Source organism: Manacus candei, unplaced genomic scaffold (assembly GCF_025592945.1).
Source record: "Manacus candei isolate 608988 ecotype Guabito, Panama unplaced genomic scaffold, ASM2559294v1 h1tg000014l, whole genome shotgun sequence".
NCBI classification, from domain to species: Eukaryota; Metazoa; Chordata; class Aves; order Passeriformes; family Pipridae; genus Manacus; species Manacus candei.
Genome location: NW_026138062.1, coordinates 43,780,970 through 43,795,064, shown reverse-complemented (window position 1 = coordinate 43,795,064; position 14,095 = coordinate 43,780,970). Strand labels below are relative to the sequence as shown.

At 35.8% G+C, this 14,095-nt stretch overlaps 1 protein-coding gene across 4 annotated transcripts in view; it reads left to right on the top strand.

Annotated features, from left to right (window-relative positions):
* Positions 1-12,023, top strand: part of DEUP1 (deuterosome assembly protein 1) — a 41,553-nt gene extending 29,530 nt beyond the window's left edge. For 3 of the 4 annotated variants that reach the window (XM_051780535.1, XM_051780534.1, XM_051780536.1), the window contains 2 exons: positions 5,367-5,685; positions 11,682-12,023. In XM_051780535.1, coding sequence (XP_051636495.1) covers positions 5,367-5,685; positions 11,682-11,852 — 490 coding nt within the window. In that variant the 3' untranslated portion in view covers positions 11,853-12,023. Of the gene's footprint in view, positions 1-2,856; positions 3,013-5,366; positions 5,686-11,681 lie in introns of those variants that run through there. The other variant, XR_007903360.1, reaches the window with a different exon arrangement.
* The last annotated feature ends 2,072 nt before the right edge of the window (positions 12,024-14,095 follow it).

The following is a 14,095-nucleotide window of genomic DNA, read 5'->3' as shown; positions in this document are numbered from 1 at the left end:
AATAGTTCTGTGAAGCAAAGTTGAAATAGTTGCAGCCAAAATGGTACATTTTAAGATTTCAAACTCCTACATATAGTTTTTTTGGCAAAATATAAAATGATTTTTTTTCCTGCAAAATAGAGTACCATCACAATATATTTTTGCCTAGAAGTTCCTTTTCAAGAAGGTTGTTTAGTGTTGGACATAGTATTCATGTTTATATAAATAAATAGATATATTATATGTATGTGTATACATGCATATACATAATGTGCATATATATATACATAAACAGAAGTGGCAGTTATGGCTGTTTTCCTATGAAGTTTCAAATGATGTTGAAGGTTTTGCAGAAACAAATATTTACAAACCAAGATACAGATTATTCTGCATCTGTAAATCTCATAACTTCACAAAAATTGGTCAGTGCAATTTTTGCTCATGCTTCCACTCTTCTCAAGTGAGAAAAAAGAGAATTTTCCCCATTTTCTCAGAATTTACAATTGTACATAAGGGAGTGTGAAATATCATTTATGAGAATGTACATGTATGAGACAATAGAACTATGCACGTAATTTGCAAGATTTTGATTTCATAGTCATTGAAGACCAATGTTGAACCAACACTGGGAGAGTTAACCTTTCCTATAGCAGAAATCTTAGCCACACTACAGAACACGATATAAATTATAATTGATATGATGAAACAGATATATTGAGCCTAGTTTTCAGGATCTAAACCACACATTTGAATTCCTAAATTAAAAGCTATCTAGCTAAATAAATACATACACAGATTTCCAAAAATCTGCAAATTTCATATGTACTGTATATGCACATCAGCCAGCCAGTCTTTTTAAGATTGGGCCCTCTCTATTCTATCAGTTCTCAGTTCCCAGACAGGGGACTACCTCAAGATTTTCCCAGAAAACTAAAATTAAATTTTCAATCATCAAATATATGCAGATAAACCAGGGAATTGATGTTGGTTGAGTTAAAATCTGGGGTATGTTTATTTTATTGTGAGCATAAACCCTGTTATTTCTGGTTTAATTTGCAGTTCTGTTTCCATGGTAATTATGGCACTGGAGAAAGGGCACAAAAACTTTTTTTACATAGTAAAAAAATAGAAAACATGGTGTTTGTGCAAGGGAGGGGTATATATATATATTCTAGGGTATTTTTCAGTCATATCTCTCAATCAGTACTGGAATCCTGGGTATGGGCACCATGATGACTTAGAAACGAGACCTCTAAAGAAAACATAGGAAATTCCAGGAAATTATGTTGGCAATTTAAAAAGCAATACGATTTCTTCTTTCTTTCAGTGTACAGTGAATTTCTAAACATTACAAAGTAAGATATGCAGGAATAGCATCTTTTTGCTAAAAAAGGACTGTGCCCACATTCTACCTGTAACCACCTCAATTAAATACTGTTCTCTTATATGATAATTGCATTACTTCTAATTGCCATTTACATAAGCTTTCCCCAACCTCAAGATTTCAATCCTTTATTTAGACCTTGACCACATACAGTTGATTTATATTTTGGCATGGTTGAAGAGGACTTTCTCTGATGAAGCTGATGTGTTTAGTTTGTTTCTTCCAAAATTAAAACATGCATGTGAGTTCCCAAATGAAAAGCTACCTATTTACCATAAAAATATGCACAAAATGCATAATGGGTCAAGCCAGAGTGCACTTTCATCATATGGCAAAAGTGAAGGGTAAAGGCGAGAACTGAATGGCTGCTAAGGTAGCTGGGGATTGCTTAAATGATGTGTGTTGACAGTGGAGTATCTGTGCTAAGGAGGTTTTCACCACCCTTTGGAGGTCACACGCTCTTAGTCACACTCACCACTGTATCAGTTATTGCAATAGATAAAGTGGAAGCAGTGAAAACAATCTCTTCATGAAAATACTTTTTATCTGTTTTTAAAATGTAGCTAGCAGTTAGACTTGCAAGGTAGAAGCATCAACACAAATTCTTGAAGACATTCTGGTCATTAAAGATCTGTTGTTTCCTTTCTCAAGACTAGTTATGTCAACCAGCACAGGCTGTGCAAGGAATTTGTTTTGAAGTCATTGACTGCATAGGGACCAGGCTGATTTCTTATACAAGTCTGGAAAGATGATGCCTGTTTATATAAATTCCCTTTGTCAGGACATAATTCTTTCGCTTCTTGTCCTATATGTCACCATGTCAACAGTGATATTATTTTTGTGCAGTATGTGTACATGTTAAATACCCTATGAAGTAATCCCACTGAAAACATGAATTACTCAACTGCAGTTATAGTGTATTTGCATTGCTATTCTTAACAAGTGGACAGTTTTTTAAAAATTTGCAGATATTTGCCTACTTGTACATTTGTGTAGTAGATCTCTGGTCTTAGATATTATTTTGCACTGAACTGACAGAAATTTAAACCCCAGCTGTAAACACTGTCCAAAGTAAAGGCATAGTATCCATATCAAAGTACCTCAGGGTAAGTGTCATGATTTTCAAAAATACCAAGCAGCCCCAGCGTGGATTACAGTAGGAAGTGGAGTTCATTTAAAAAATCAGTCCTTTATTTTTGGGACGGGGGAGGGAGGGGTGCAAGGGAGCAGTATCTGTTCTACGAGCTACCATAACTGCAGGCACTCAAGTCTGAAAATTCTGGTCTTAATGAAGTAAGCTATAAGACAGCAGTAATAATTGTTATTAAACACATAGAGAAGCAGTTCTGAAGGGAAAAAAAGAACACGGATCATACAGATTTCATATGTACATAAGTTTAGAGAGAAAATTACCTCCAAAAAGGTCAGAACACAAGATGAAAAAAAAAATCTGTGATTTTATTATTCATGCCATTTATCTTCAATTGTGGCAGGTTTTCACTGTGCCCTTCATCCAAACAATATCTGGAATGTACTTTAAAATAGGGAGGGGAAAAAAAAGCAGAAAGGTATTTTCCTGTGCCCAAAGAATAGAGTGTGTTTATGTAAAGAGAACGTGAAGGAAAGGAGAAAACTCTGCCTCCATAAAGGTAAACATTGTAGGTGATTTAGAAAACTGGAAGATGTGGTGAATAGTCTCAGAGAGTTTTATGTTAGAATGTTTATTATTATTATTATTATAGTAATAACAAAATTATAGTAATATAATTAATATAGCTTTGTGCTTTTAATTTTGGTTTCTCATAGCATTCAGAGTATCTTAATCATTGCTTCTTTTATAATCAGAGAAAAAATATGTTCTTCATTAGTTCTCTGAGTTGTTCTACACAGTCCATTTATTGAATACTCAGTTTCATGCTTCAGGGCTGTCCAGGTTTAACCTGGTGGGCAGGTAAACACCTCACAGTCGCTCACTCACTCCCCCACCACCAGGGAAAGAACTGGGATAAAATAAAGTAAAATTTGTGTGTCGAAATACAGTTTAATAGGACAGAAAAGGAGGAGAAAATAACAATAATAATAATAATAATAATAATGATATAAGAATCAGAACATACAAAACAAGTGATGCATGGTGCCACTGCTCACCACCCACCAACTGATGCCTAGCCAACCTTCTCCCAGCTTTTTATTGCTGATCATGACATCATATGGTCTGGAATATCTCTGTAGTCAGCTGGGATCAGCTGTCCCGGCTGAGTCCCTTCCCAGCTCCTTGTGCACCCCCAGACTCCCTGCTGGTGGAGTGGAGCAAGGAGCAGAAAAGGCCTTGACTCTGTGTGAGCACTGCTCAGCAGTAATGAAAACACTGTTTTCAGCACAAATCCAAAACACAGCCCCATACCAGCTACTGTGAAGAAAATTAACTCTACCCCAGGCAAAACCAGCAAAGGACTTATATATGAGCAGGTCCATTAAGGCTGCACAGCCACCCTCTCCCAACACCAAATAATTTAAATTAAGATTAGAAAATGATGTTGTGATCCTTCTGCAGAAAAGTCTTTTCTCTGCACTTGGCAAGTTCTTGTTTTTATTTAAAAAGAAAAAAAAGTATGCAGCACTGCATACTTTTGAATATTTACAATAATTATATTTTAGTGGTAGAGAATGTGCTCTTTAAATGTTTTTATAGCTGCATTTCAAATTACTGAAGTGTTTTAGGATATTTGCAATGATAGAATCTGATCAAACAGCTATCATCTTTTAGTGGTTACCTACCAAGATTAAAATTTCATCATAAGCTCAGGTCTCAGTACAATGGAAATTTTTACCTCAGTCAGAAATATTGTAACAGAAATTTATAATATCTGAAATAAATTTTTTTGCATGTTTTGATATATAATACAAGTAATTATGCCATTGATAATTAGTGCAATTCAGCAGACATTTGACCAAGCTACACTCAAAATTCTTCTTTGATCAATACCGTATCAGAATTGTTCAGTTAACTATCAGGAAAGAAAATATTTTGAATGGGAAGAAAATAGCTGGTGTTTTTTTTCTAAGTTGCTGTTATCTGTAATAATTTTTGCTTTACAGAACTGCAAATGAATACAAATGTATACATCATATATATACATATGAATACATATATATACATCCTATAATACATCAATTCTGATCATTCTGATCATTCTAAGTGGGATACAAGAGGTACAGGACATCATAAAATACTTAAAAACTCTGTCTTAAGCTTGAAGATTTCACTTATAGCTACAAAAGCATTTTCTTGTACAAGTTTTTAGAAAGTTTATTTTAAAAAATCTATTTAATTTTTTTATTTTAATCTCCAAAGTGTTGTCATTAAATTAGTGGCAAAATTAGCATTGCAGTAAAAATGCAGGATCAAATATTCCTGTAATATTTTTTATTTATTTATTCTAAATTCTAGCTAGTTGTTGAAGGTGACATTAGATCAAAATTTACTAATTATCCAACCACTGAGTTTTTGTCTCTCATCTCACACTTTCATATTTCATTTCCTCTATTTGTTTGGCTAAATTCACTGTAGTTCCTGTCATACTATAAGCTAGGACATGGCTGAGGAGTGCTTCCATAGTTTGTTCTATTGAAAAGCTAAAGAAATTATAACCTTTAGCAAAGGATGGGTAACAAACACTTAAGGAGTATTGGCATCTTCAATACCTGAAGTGAGTTTGTATTTTAGCTCTTGTCCTGACACAGTTATACCAGCCAAGGCAAGGTTCCTCAATTTATACTCCATGAAGCAGAGAGAGAATGCACACCCTGGCATTTATGGTAACTTAGGTTGAAAGTTGATAAATTCCTACAACTTGGTAATGCCCACAACTTCATGCATGAAGCAGTTTGAAAAGCTAAATAACCAAAACTGTGTAAACAAAGAAAACAAAAGCCTCTGGCTTTGCTGTGATAGCTTAATAGTTTTAACTGGTTTTCATACTTTGATTTTTTTTTCTTTTAGATCATTCCAACATAAAGATGCAGGGGAAATGGAATGTCAACAGACTGATATGCTTACTGCCAGTGGACACCACAGAAACCGTAGTCCTGCTTTATATGGCCAAGGCAATATCACTGGGTCAAAAAGGGATAGCATTTTATCTTCTCATCCACTTCACAGAGGTCATGAAAACAAAATAGTTTATAAATCTCCATCACCACTAGTGGGGTATCCTTTGGGCTTTGGTGGGCCATATCCTAAAATGGGCAGAACAGGCAGTTTACTGAGCCCTGCTTACAGTGGAGAAGAAATGAAATTATCAGAAGAAATCAAATTATCAGTAAGTAACTATTTAACACATACATTCTCAAAAATCCATCTGTGGACCAAGTGCAGCCTTGGAGGAGCCAAAAATTAGATCACTCTTGTTATTATTTATACAGTGCCAGCCCAGCAAAAATGGAAATATCTTACCCTAACAGAAATGTAGTTTTTCTGGAGATTAAACATCCCCTACTGAGCCATACCTCTGTTCTAATAAGGATGGTGATAACTACCTGCCATTATGTGACTGTGAGAAAGATTTCTAAATTTTAGCTTATTGGCTTCTATATTGGGGCACTTTGCATCATATTGCCTGTGTAAGAGCACTCTGCTCTAAGTGTATTTCCATAATACCTGCAAAGTTACTGCTTTTAAAGTGCTGTTAGACAAGTCAAGTTTCTACAGCATCTGATTGATGGATGAAATCAGAGGAATCACAGCAACTATTTTCTATATGTTAGCTATTTTATCTGAAAAGGAACAGAAATTATAACTGCTGTAATCCTTATTTTTCTTAAAATGAAAGAGAAATAGCACAGCATTCATTCTTTTAGTCTTCATAGGCTGGAAATGGTCAATCTCCATGACAAGTGGCACAAATTACACTTTGCCTAGGACAACTTAAAAAAAACTTTCTGTAATTCTTTGGCTTTAGATCTCTCTTTAAATTTGAGTTTTATCCTCTTCTTTAGTATCTGCTGTTCTTCCTTAGGCCTCCACTACAGGCCACTATTTTTTTGCACTTGAAAACTTAGCACTTATTTTCCTGACCTCAAACCACGGAACTCTACCATCATTAAGTATTGGAACTAACAAGGTAAGGAATGAACTGTCAACATCCTTCTGCCCAGCTGTGATACATGGATCTTTGTAATCAGGAGATCCTCAGCTGCAGGACTGTGGCTGAACTTGTAGAAGAGGGAAGATGTCAGCATTTACTAGGGGGAACTTACAGGCAATTTTCTTGCCACTTGTCACCTGAAAGTAGGAGCGAAGAGGCATCATGACACCACCAGTCATCTTCAAGCAGTCTGTTGTTGTTGTATCCCAGTTCTGCTGTCCACTTTGGAAGCAAACACACATCCTTTCCTATCAGAGACATGGCTGCTGGAAGACTATTTCCACATTCTGGAATCTCACTGTTGATAGGAAGCATCATAATAATGGCCTGCCTAGGAAGCAGGGATTGCAGTGCAGCCCTTCACTGACTGTGGTCCCATCATCTGTGTCCCACTAGCCTGAGAACAGTGAAAACCACGTAGTCCTGGGTGTTTGACCACACTTCCAGTTTTATATTCTTATTTTTCACAGGAATTTTAAGTAAATGGATTTTGATTTCTCATGCCTTGAGAGTTTTCCTCTTTAAAGTGCCAATCATGAAAAGAGTTGTTTGGACTTTTTCAGAAGAGTCTGCTAAACACCACTTCTTTTCTGTCAGAAGTTTCAGAGACTTGAGACCCCTAAGCTTCTGTTTTCATCCAGCCTGGGAAAAATGTCCATTCTGACACACTTTTGCAGTGCAACTATTTCCCAGCTGGCACTCAGGACAGGGTCAATGCTAAGACAATTGACTAGGTTATAGGGAAAACACTTTCCAGTTGGTGTGTGGGCAAAGTACATAACAAAACTATTAAGCAAGGGATATTTCCTGTACAGAGACTAAGTCTAAATCAGTGGCACTGAAGCAAGTACAGGTTCAGACCACTGAAATAAAATCATCATTCAGGCTGACATTGGATACCACAGCTTTAGTGCTGAAATCATTCAACAGTATGTTACTCTAGAGTTCTGTGTTCAAATGGAAAGCTGTTGCATCAAGGAGAAAGAGGGGAAAAAAGATACAGTATGTTGTAAACCAGAGTTCTTTGACAAGTTTTCTGGACTTGTGGGGAAAAGGACACAGGGACAGGACCCGAGTGAAATCTCTAGTATATTCAAAACTTCTGAAAATGTTATAAGGCACTATTTTTCTGAAGAATATTTGTAGCACAAATTGAAAACATCAGATTTCCAGGTGATGTCCTGATACGCACCAAAATTACTCTTGCGGTATTGAGGGAAGAGAAAAAACAGTCTCTTGGGCTTTAGACAAAGACTTACATCTCTCCTCCTGGTAGAGAGTCTTCAGACAAAGATTAGTAAATGTTCCACTGGAACCTCTGCCCTTTCACATACTTACTTAGAGGTTACATGTGTAGAGTAATTCTTGCCTTAGAATAAACTAGGAAGCTCAGCTGGGAGTCACTGGAAATAATCCCAAAAATTCTTGTTTCAGGGCTTTCCAAATCTAGGGAAATACTTTTTCTCTGAACAGCACTTTGGGCTGTGCTCTCTTTCTGAAATGAACAATTTCAGAAAATGATTGCCTCATCTTTTAGTCACAAATACCTTCTCATGCTTCTTTTCAGATGCTGGACAGATGTTTTCTCTTGCTTTCAAGGCTTGGAAATAAAAGAAAGACTTGAGCTGGAGCAATGAAAATTTAAATTAGGCATTAGGAAACTTTCTAGCATTATTATGGGAACTTGCTTAATAAATAGATTGCAATGGAAAGTTGTGGAAATTCTACCACTGGACATTATTAGGAATTATTTTGACAGTTGTGATCCTACCATGAGGCATGCTGTAGTCCATGCCTCTCACTCTTAGGTATTATTTTTACCTAGCTGATTAGGTACTTAGGCCCTCTAAAAGTCTTCCTATGTCACTCAGCAATTTCCTAACCATCTCAAATTTGATTTTCATATATGAGCAGAAGCATGTTTAAGACAGACATCTGTACCTGCTGTTTAAGATGTATTGCAGTGTAGGGTTAGAGGAAATTACTCCCAAAACACTGGGGTTTGACCATTCATGATTTGAACACTAAATGCTAAAATATCCCAAGTGTTAAAACTTTCTTGCTGCCCTGCTGAAGGTGCATCCAAGAATGCTGGGACAATTCATGGGGCAAATGAGAGATTAACTCTAGGCAAATTAATTAGGCAGTTTTTGAGAGAGAACATCCCTTCCTGAAGGGCTTCTCCCTAGCAATTCAGAGTTAATGCATAACCACTTTGGGTAGTTCTTATTTAAAGAGAAGACATATTTCATATGTAGAAATATGCATCTCTATCAGGTGCACTTCTTCATTTCCAGAAAATAATGAGGAAAAAAGGTGGTTCTCATTACTGGTATACACCAAAGAAATATGAGATCAGCTGCAGCGTGGAAAATGAAAAAGTAGAGTCCTTGTTGCCTAATTACCCAAACAAGTTAGATGGAAAGCTTACAATGAACCCATTCTATCCAGATCCTGTTAGGAAACCAAAAAACATAAAAGAAACGATATCTGAGGAAAAGAAATTCAAAACTAGGGACCATGAATCTCATCTGAGACATGGATTAAAGCAGCTTCTTTATGGTTTTTCTTCCTCAGATGCCAAAAATAAAGACAATAAAGAACGTAATGAAAGAACAGACCAGAGGCTTGGAAAGCAAAGCGTAGTTGCTAACAAGGAATGTTGCCTTTTAGACCTGTTTAGATAAAACCTTCTCTCAAAGTGCATGAAAAACAGTGCATTAGGGATCCATCTAAAATCATAGTCTGTGATGTCTGACCCTCAGTGGGGAGCCATGACCTGCTTATTCTAAGTGATAAACATTCTTTTCTCAACTGTGAGGGAATTCAGAAATGTCTCATTTGGAGTTTACAGTGTATTTCAAGAAGAAACACATCAAAGTAAATACCAGTTGAAGCAAAGGAAGCAGTTTAGGAAGGTAGCTTGATCATGAGGCCAATCTGTTTCAAATGACAAGTCAGTAACTGTAAGCATTGTTATAATGAATCTCTAAGGATCTCTTGTAACTTGATGCTGTGTTTCCAAAGATTAGCACCTGTGTAAATCTGCTGTCCATATGGAAAAGTCCGACATGACTTTTTTTCTCTAGGTGATGACACCTATTAAATTCATATTTCAAATTGAGATTTTTCCCAGTTTCTCATGCTTCTCACTGCAAGTATTTGCTCAGTATTGAATCAGTGATTTCAGAGCTGGAATTCAGTAAGCAAAACACATGGTGATTCTTTAAGTAAAGCCTCTAAATCTAATGTCTTCTTCATAATACAAAAGCCTTCCTCAAATAATTTAAAATAGTACTGTCAACTCTATCAGTGAGTCCTAACATCGAAAGGGGATGTATTTGTGATCCTCATGAAGGAATACATGTGCATATGGCCATGGCATTCAGAATCTCAGAAAAAACTCTTCATGTGAAAACACTGGTAATTTATGGATGGGAAATCATGCATGGGTTTATAAAGAAAACCAGAAGACAGGTGATGTCCCTCCAGTTTCTTAAACTTTAGAAGACTGCCGTTCTTTCTTATTCCTGTTAGTGCACGGATTGATAGAGGGCTGTTGTGGCACACAGTGATCCAATACCTTTGAGTTTCTTACTCGTACATGGCAAATTTTTCTCCCCCATCCTTGTAAAACACTAATTTGGAGGGACTGAGAAAAGGAAGATTCTGCTTTATCTGTGAATTTAGGAGCCCTATACATCAAGCCTGTCTCATTCTAGAAGGATGGTATTAAATTCAGAAATTCATTTCCAGCTATCGCTTACTTGCTGTACTTCAAAAAGAAAAGGGGTTTCCTATAGGAAATCTCTAAATTTCATCTCAAAGTCTCCTGCAAAGAGTTTGAATAGAATGGTGCTTTAAAGCATTTCTCTACCTAGCATCTTTTGGACTTACAAGCTGCTAAAGGGTAGTTTTCAACGAAATTGAAAACAAAACCCAAATCTGTCTCTAGTTGCTGTGGAAATACACAATATTCCACTTTGATACAATGGAGCCTAGAGTAAAAGCTTACAGGTGTAATAAAATTGGCCTTTAGCACAGAACATTTGAATAGTTGAATTCTTATTTGATGTGCTGAGACGTTAACTCTCCTTTCTAAATTCTAGAAAAAGCAAAACCCAAAATTCCAGCTAATAACTCAATCAGTAACTAATATTAAGATATGGTTTAATTAAAATTAAAAATGCCAATTATTTTTCTCAATATATGACCATATAAAGATAGAAAATAATCTTTCTTTTAATATTACAGCTACTATACTAAGTTTTCTTCTTAGTCAAATATTAAAAATTCATGTCATAAAACTGTATTTATCTATACAAATAAGCATTGAATGAATTTAAACAAGCATAGTATCTTTAGGCAAAGAAAAACTATTTCATATTTCTTTTGATAAAGACATTCCAATGAATGCATCTTAAGTATTAGCAAAAGAATTAACAAAAATTGTTGCTTAAAAATTTAGAACTTGTTCCAGCAAAGACTCACTCAATGTCCTTTGCTTCATACAACTCCGCATCCCAGGACAACCATTTTAAGGCTGATTTTTGGTATGGTTTATGTCTAAGGCTACTAAATGCTCATTAAATGGAAAGAAGATTTTTCAGCTGAATTACTTACAGCGAATAAAATTTAGTACATTCTCCAGAATGTCAGGGTTTGGAGTTAATAGTACTGAAATGAGGATAAGTTTTCTTCCTTTCCTCAGAAAGCATCACATCACAGAAGCAGAGCTAAAATTCCAGGAGGCAAGCAGCAGTATCCAACACTAATTATATTTTGTATTTCCAAAAAAGGTTATTGTCCTCTGCATTGATCTACATTATACAAATAACTAACATAACCTGTAGCTGATCCAAAGAATTTAGAGGTTCTGCAGCAGCACAATTCTGTCTAATGGAATATCTAAATTTTTAATCCTAAATCTACATTCTAATGCTGTGAATATCAGAGATAATCAAACATCATGTTCACTTGATGTCATTTAGGCACATGGATGCCTTTAAAAATTTATGCCCGATTTCATGAATTCTTGCTGAGGTATAAAGCGTTATAGCGTTACTAGCTGCTATAGGTCAAGATGTTTTTCACATCTAGAATTTGATAAAGAAAACATGTTGTAGTACTTGCTGGCTTTTACTAACCATGATTTTCTATTCCTTGCTCAGTCTTCCCATGAGATGTCCTTCCTTGCAACAACAGAAAAGTTCCTTCAAGAGGAAGATAAACATGCAAGAGAGTTTGAAGAACGTTTAAATTTGCACCTTGAAGAGCTGCAAAGATATTCTGAAAATATTCTAAAAAAACATGCCAGGATACAGCAAAGCAGACACACTTAAGCCAGTCACACAATTAAGAAAAGAAAACCAAGTAATGACCCATGAGTTTCTTAAAACTAAAATCTGCAACTAGCTGCTTAATGTATTTAGGCACATTGCCAATAGCATTTATTTTTAGTACCATGTTTTCAATAAGATCATCATTATCCTATGGATTTAAGTACGTTGTAACTTGACTATATTACAAAATAAACTCTAAACATATTCTAAAATATACAGGCTGGTTTTGCGCAGTCAAATTGTGTGCAGCAGAGACCCTGTTGCAGCTCTGTAAAATAAGTAAGATATTAAAATTCTGTAGTGTACAGAGGGCTAATAAGTGAAATTATTCCCTTGAAATTGGAATCAGCCAAGAGAAATTCTCTAGATTGTAGAGAAGACTAATAAGGGCCTTTAGCCATGTTACAGCTCCTGGCATGAAGAGTTTATCTATGCTCTGGTTATTCTTGGCTGTGGAAGTAGCCCTTGGGACTCTGGAAATGAGAAGTTCGACCTCTTTCTTTCTTACACTCTAAGCCATGTCAGTCCATGAGGGGAACATAAATAGACAAAGTATATATTTTAAAGACACCCATACTGCCCCTTTTACCAGACCTATAGACTTCACCTGGGGCAGAGCCTGATCTTTACATTAACATTTTATAATTTTTAAATCCTCTATTCAAAAGCATCTCTTTGGGTATTGATGTTTTGGCTCCTTGTTTAACTACATTGGAACAGGACAAAAAAACTTTAACTTTAGACAACTTGTGATCTGTCTTAGGTAAGGGCTTAAATTCTTTACATTTTTCTACAACATAGGAAGAGTTATATAACTGAGCAGAGCTAATTCAACTCCATGTGCTGAAAAAATGCAAAATGTTGAGATTCCTTTTATTTGCAATTCATACTGAATTCTATTGCTGTGCAAGCGAAACAGAAATTACAGACACTGTTGATGAACCACCAATTTTAGTGAATGAGATACTGAAGAACTGCTTTCTAGCATATACTGTTGCCAACTTCCTGGGAAAATCTGGATAAAAATAATACCAGGCTGTCAAACTGCTCCAGTTTGTGAGTAAAAGAAGCCTCATTAATATTCAAGACCATGGCTAAAATGTAAATTCTTTTTCGATGCGATATTTCCATTAAGACAAAATACACTACATCACACTTACACAAAATACCAAGATTTTAAATACCAGTTTGGCTCAGCTTGCAGTAAAATGAGTAATGAAGATGAGGACATCAAAGAACCTTTTACAGGAAAATTCAGGAAAATTACTAGACTCAGCTGGAGGAACAAGGACTGAATAAAAAGATGACGGAAGGACATCTGAACAAACTAAATATGTATGCATCCTCAACTTAAGGGGAGATGCATCTGGGAGTTGTAAAAGAACTAGTGAAGAAATTCAGGAACCTCTGAAAACGAAGCTCAACTTTAAGCCAGGCAAGATCTGTAGAAGCAAAAAGACAGTAAAATATTGTCTTTCAGAAGTGCAAGAGAAATAAATTAACCAGTTAGCCATTTAAACACACAAGATAACAGTATGCTCCATGTCTTCAAAGAACTGTATATGTCTGAGTCCAGAGGATACCTCTCAAGGTATCTCACAGACCTCTCAAGGTCTGTGTGATGATACAGAGTGAGTGAAAGAAATTATCAAAAAATGAATAAGATTTTTTTTTTCTAAAGCTTTTTAAGATCTGGCCAAGCTACTAATTTTGGCTAATGAAACAATAAGAGTTAATTTCAGCCTGGTTTTTGTGCAACGCCATATAATAAAGTCCCTGTAAAAAGCACTGAAAACTGCAAAGTACCTGTAGCTTAACAGCCTACTTGTTATTGTTATTGCCTGCTCAGAGTATATTATGCCACAAATGTGCTTAAGACAGTATGGATCAAAGTGTCATTTTTTTAACATCTACCTACCAGAAAGGTCACCCTTCTCTTCTCCAGTCAAACAGCATAAGTTGCTCATCTGACAATCCCCAATTTAAATGAGCCCTTTGCTGCCACAGAATGGTTGGAGCCACACCACTGGTTTGAATACCTTAGTTGTATTAAAAGGTAGAAGCTTGACTGAGCTGATGAGAGGTTTCTGAAAGAGATATGTTCCTGATATTATCATGGTAAAAAAACTTTTTAAAGAATGATGGACAGCAAAAATAATAAAGACTGAGAAATTATACACCTTATAAACAGGGGTTGGGCATGTATGTATATTGTCATAAAAAGGAATAATCAGAAGGGTCCA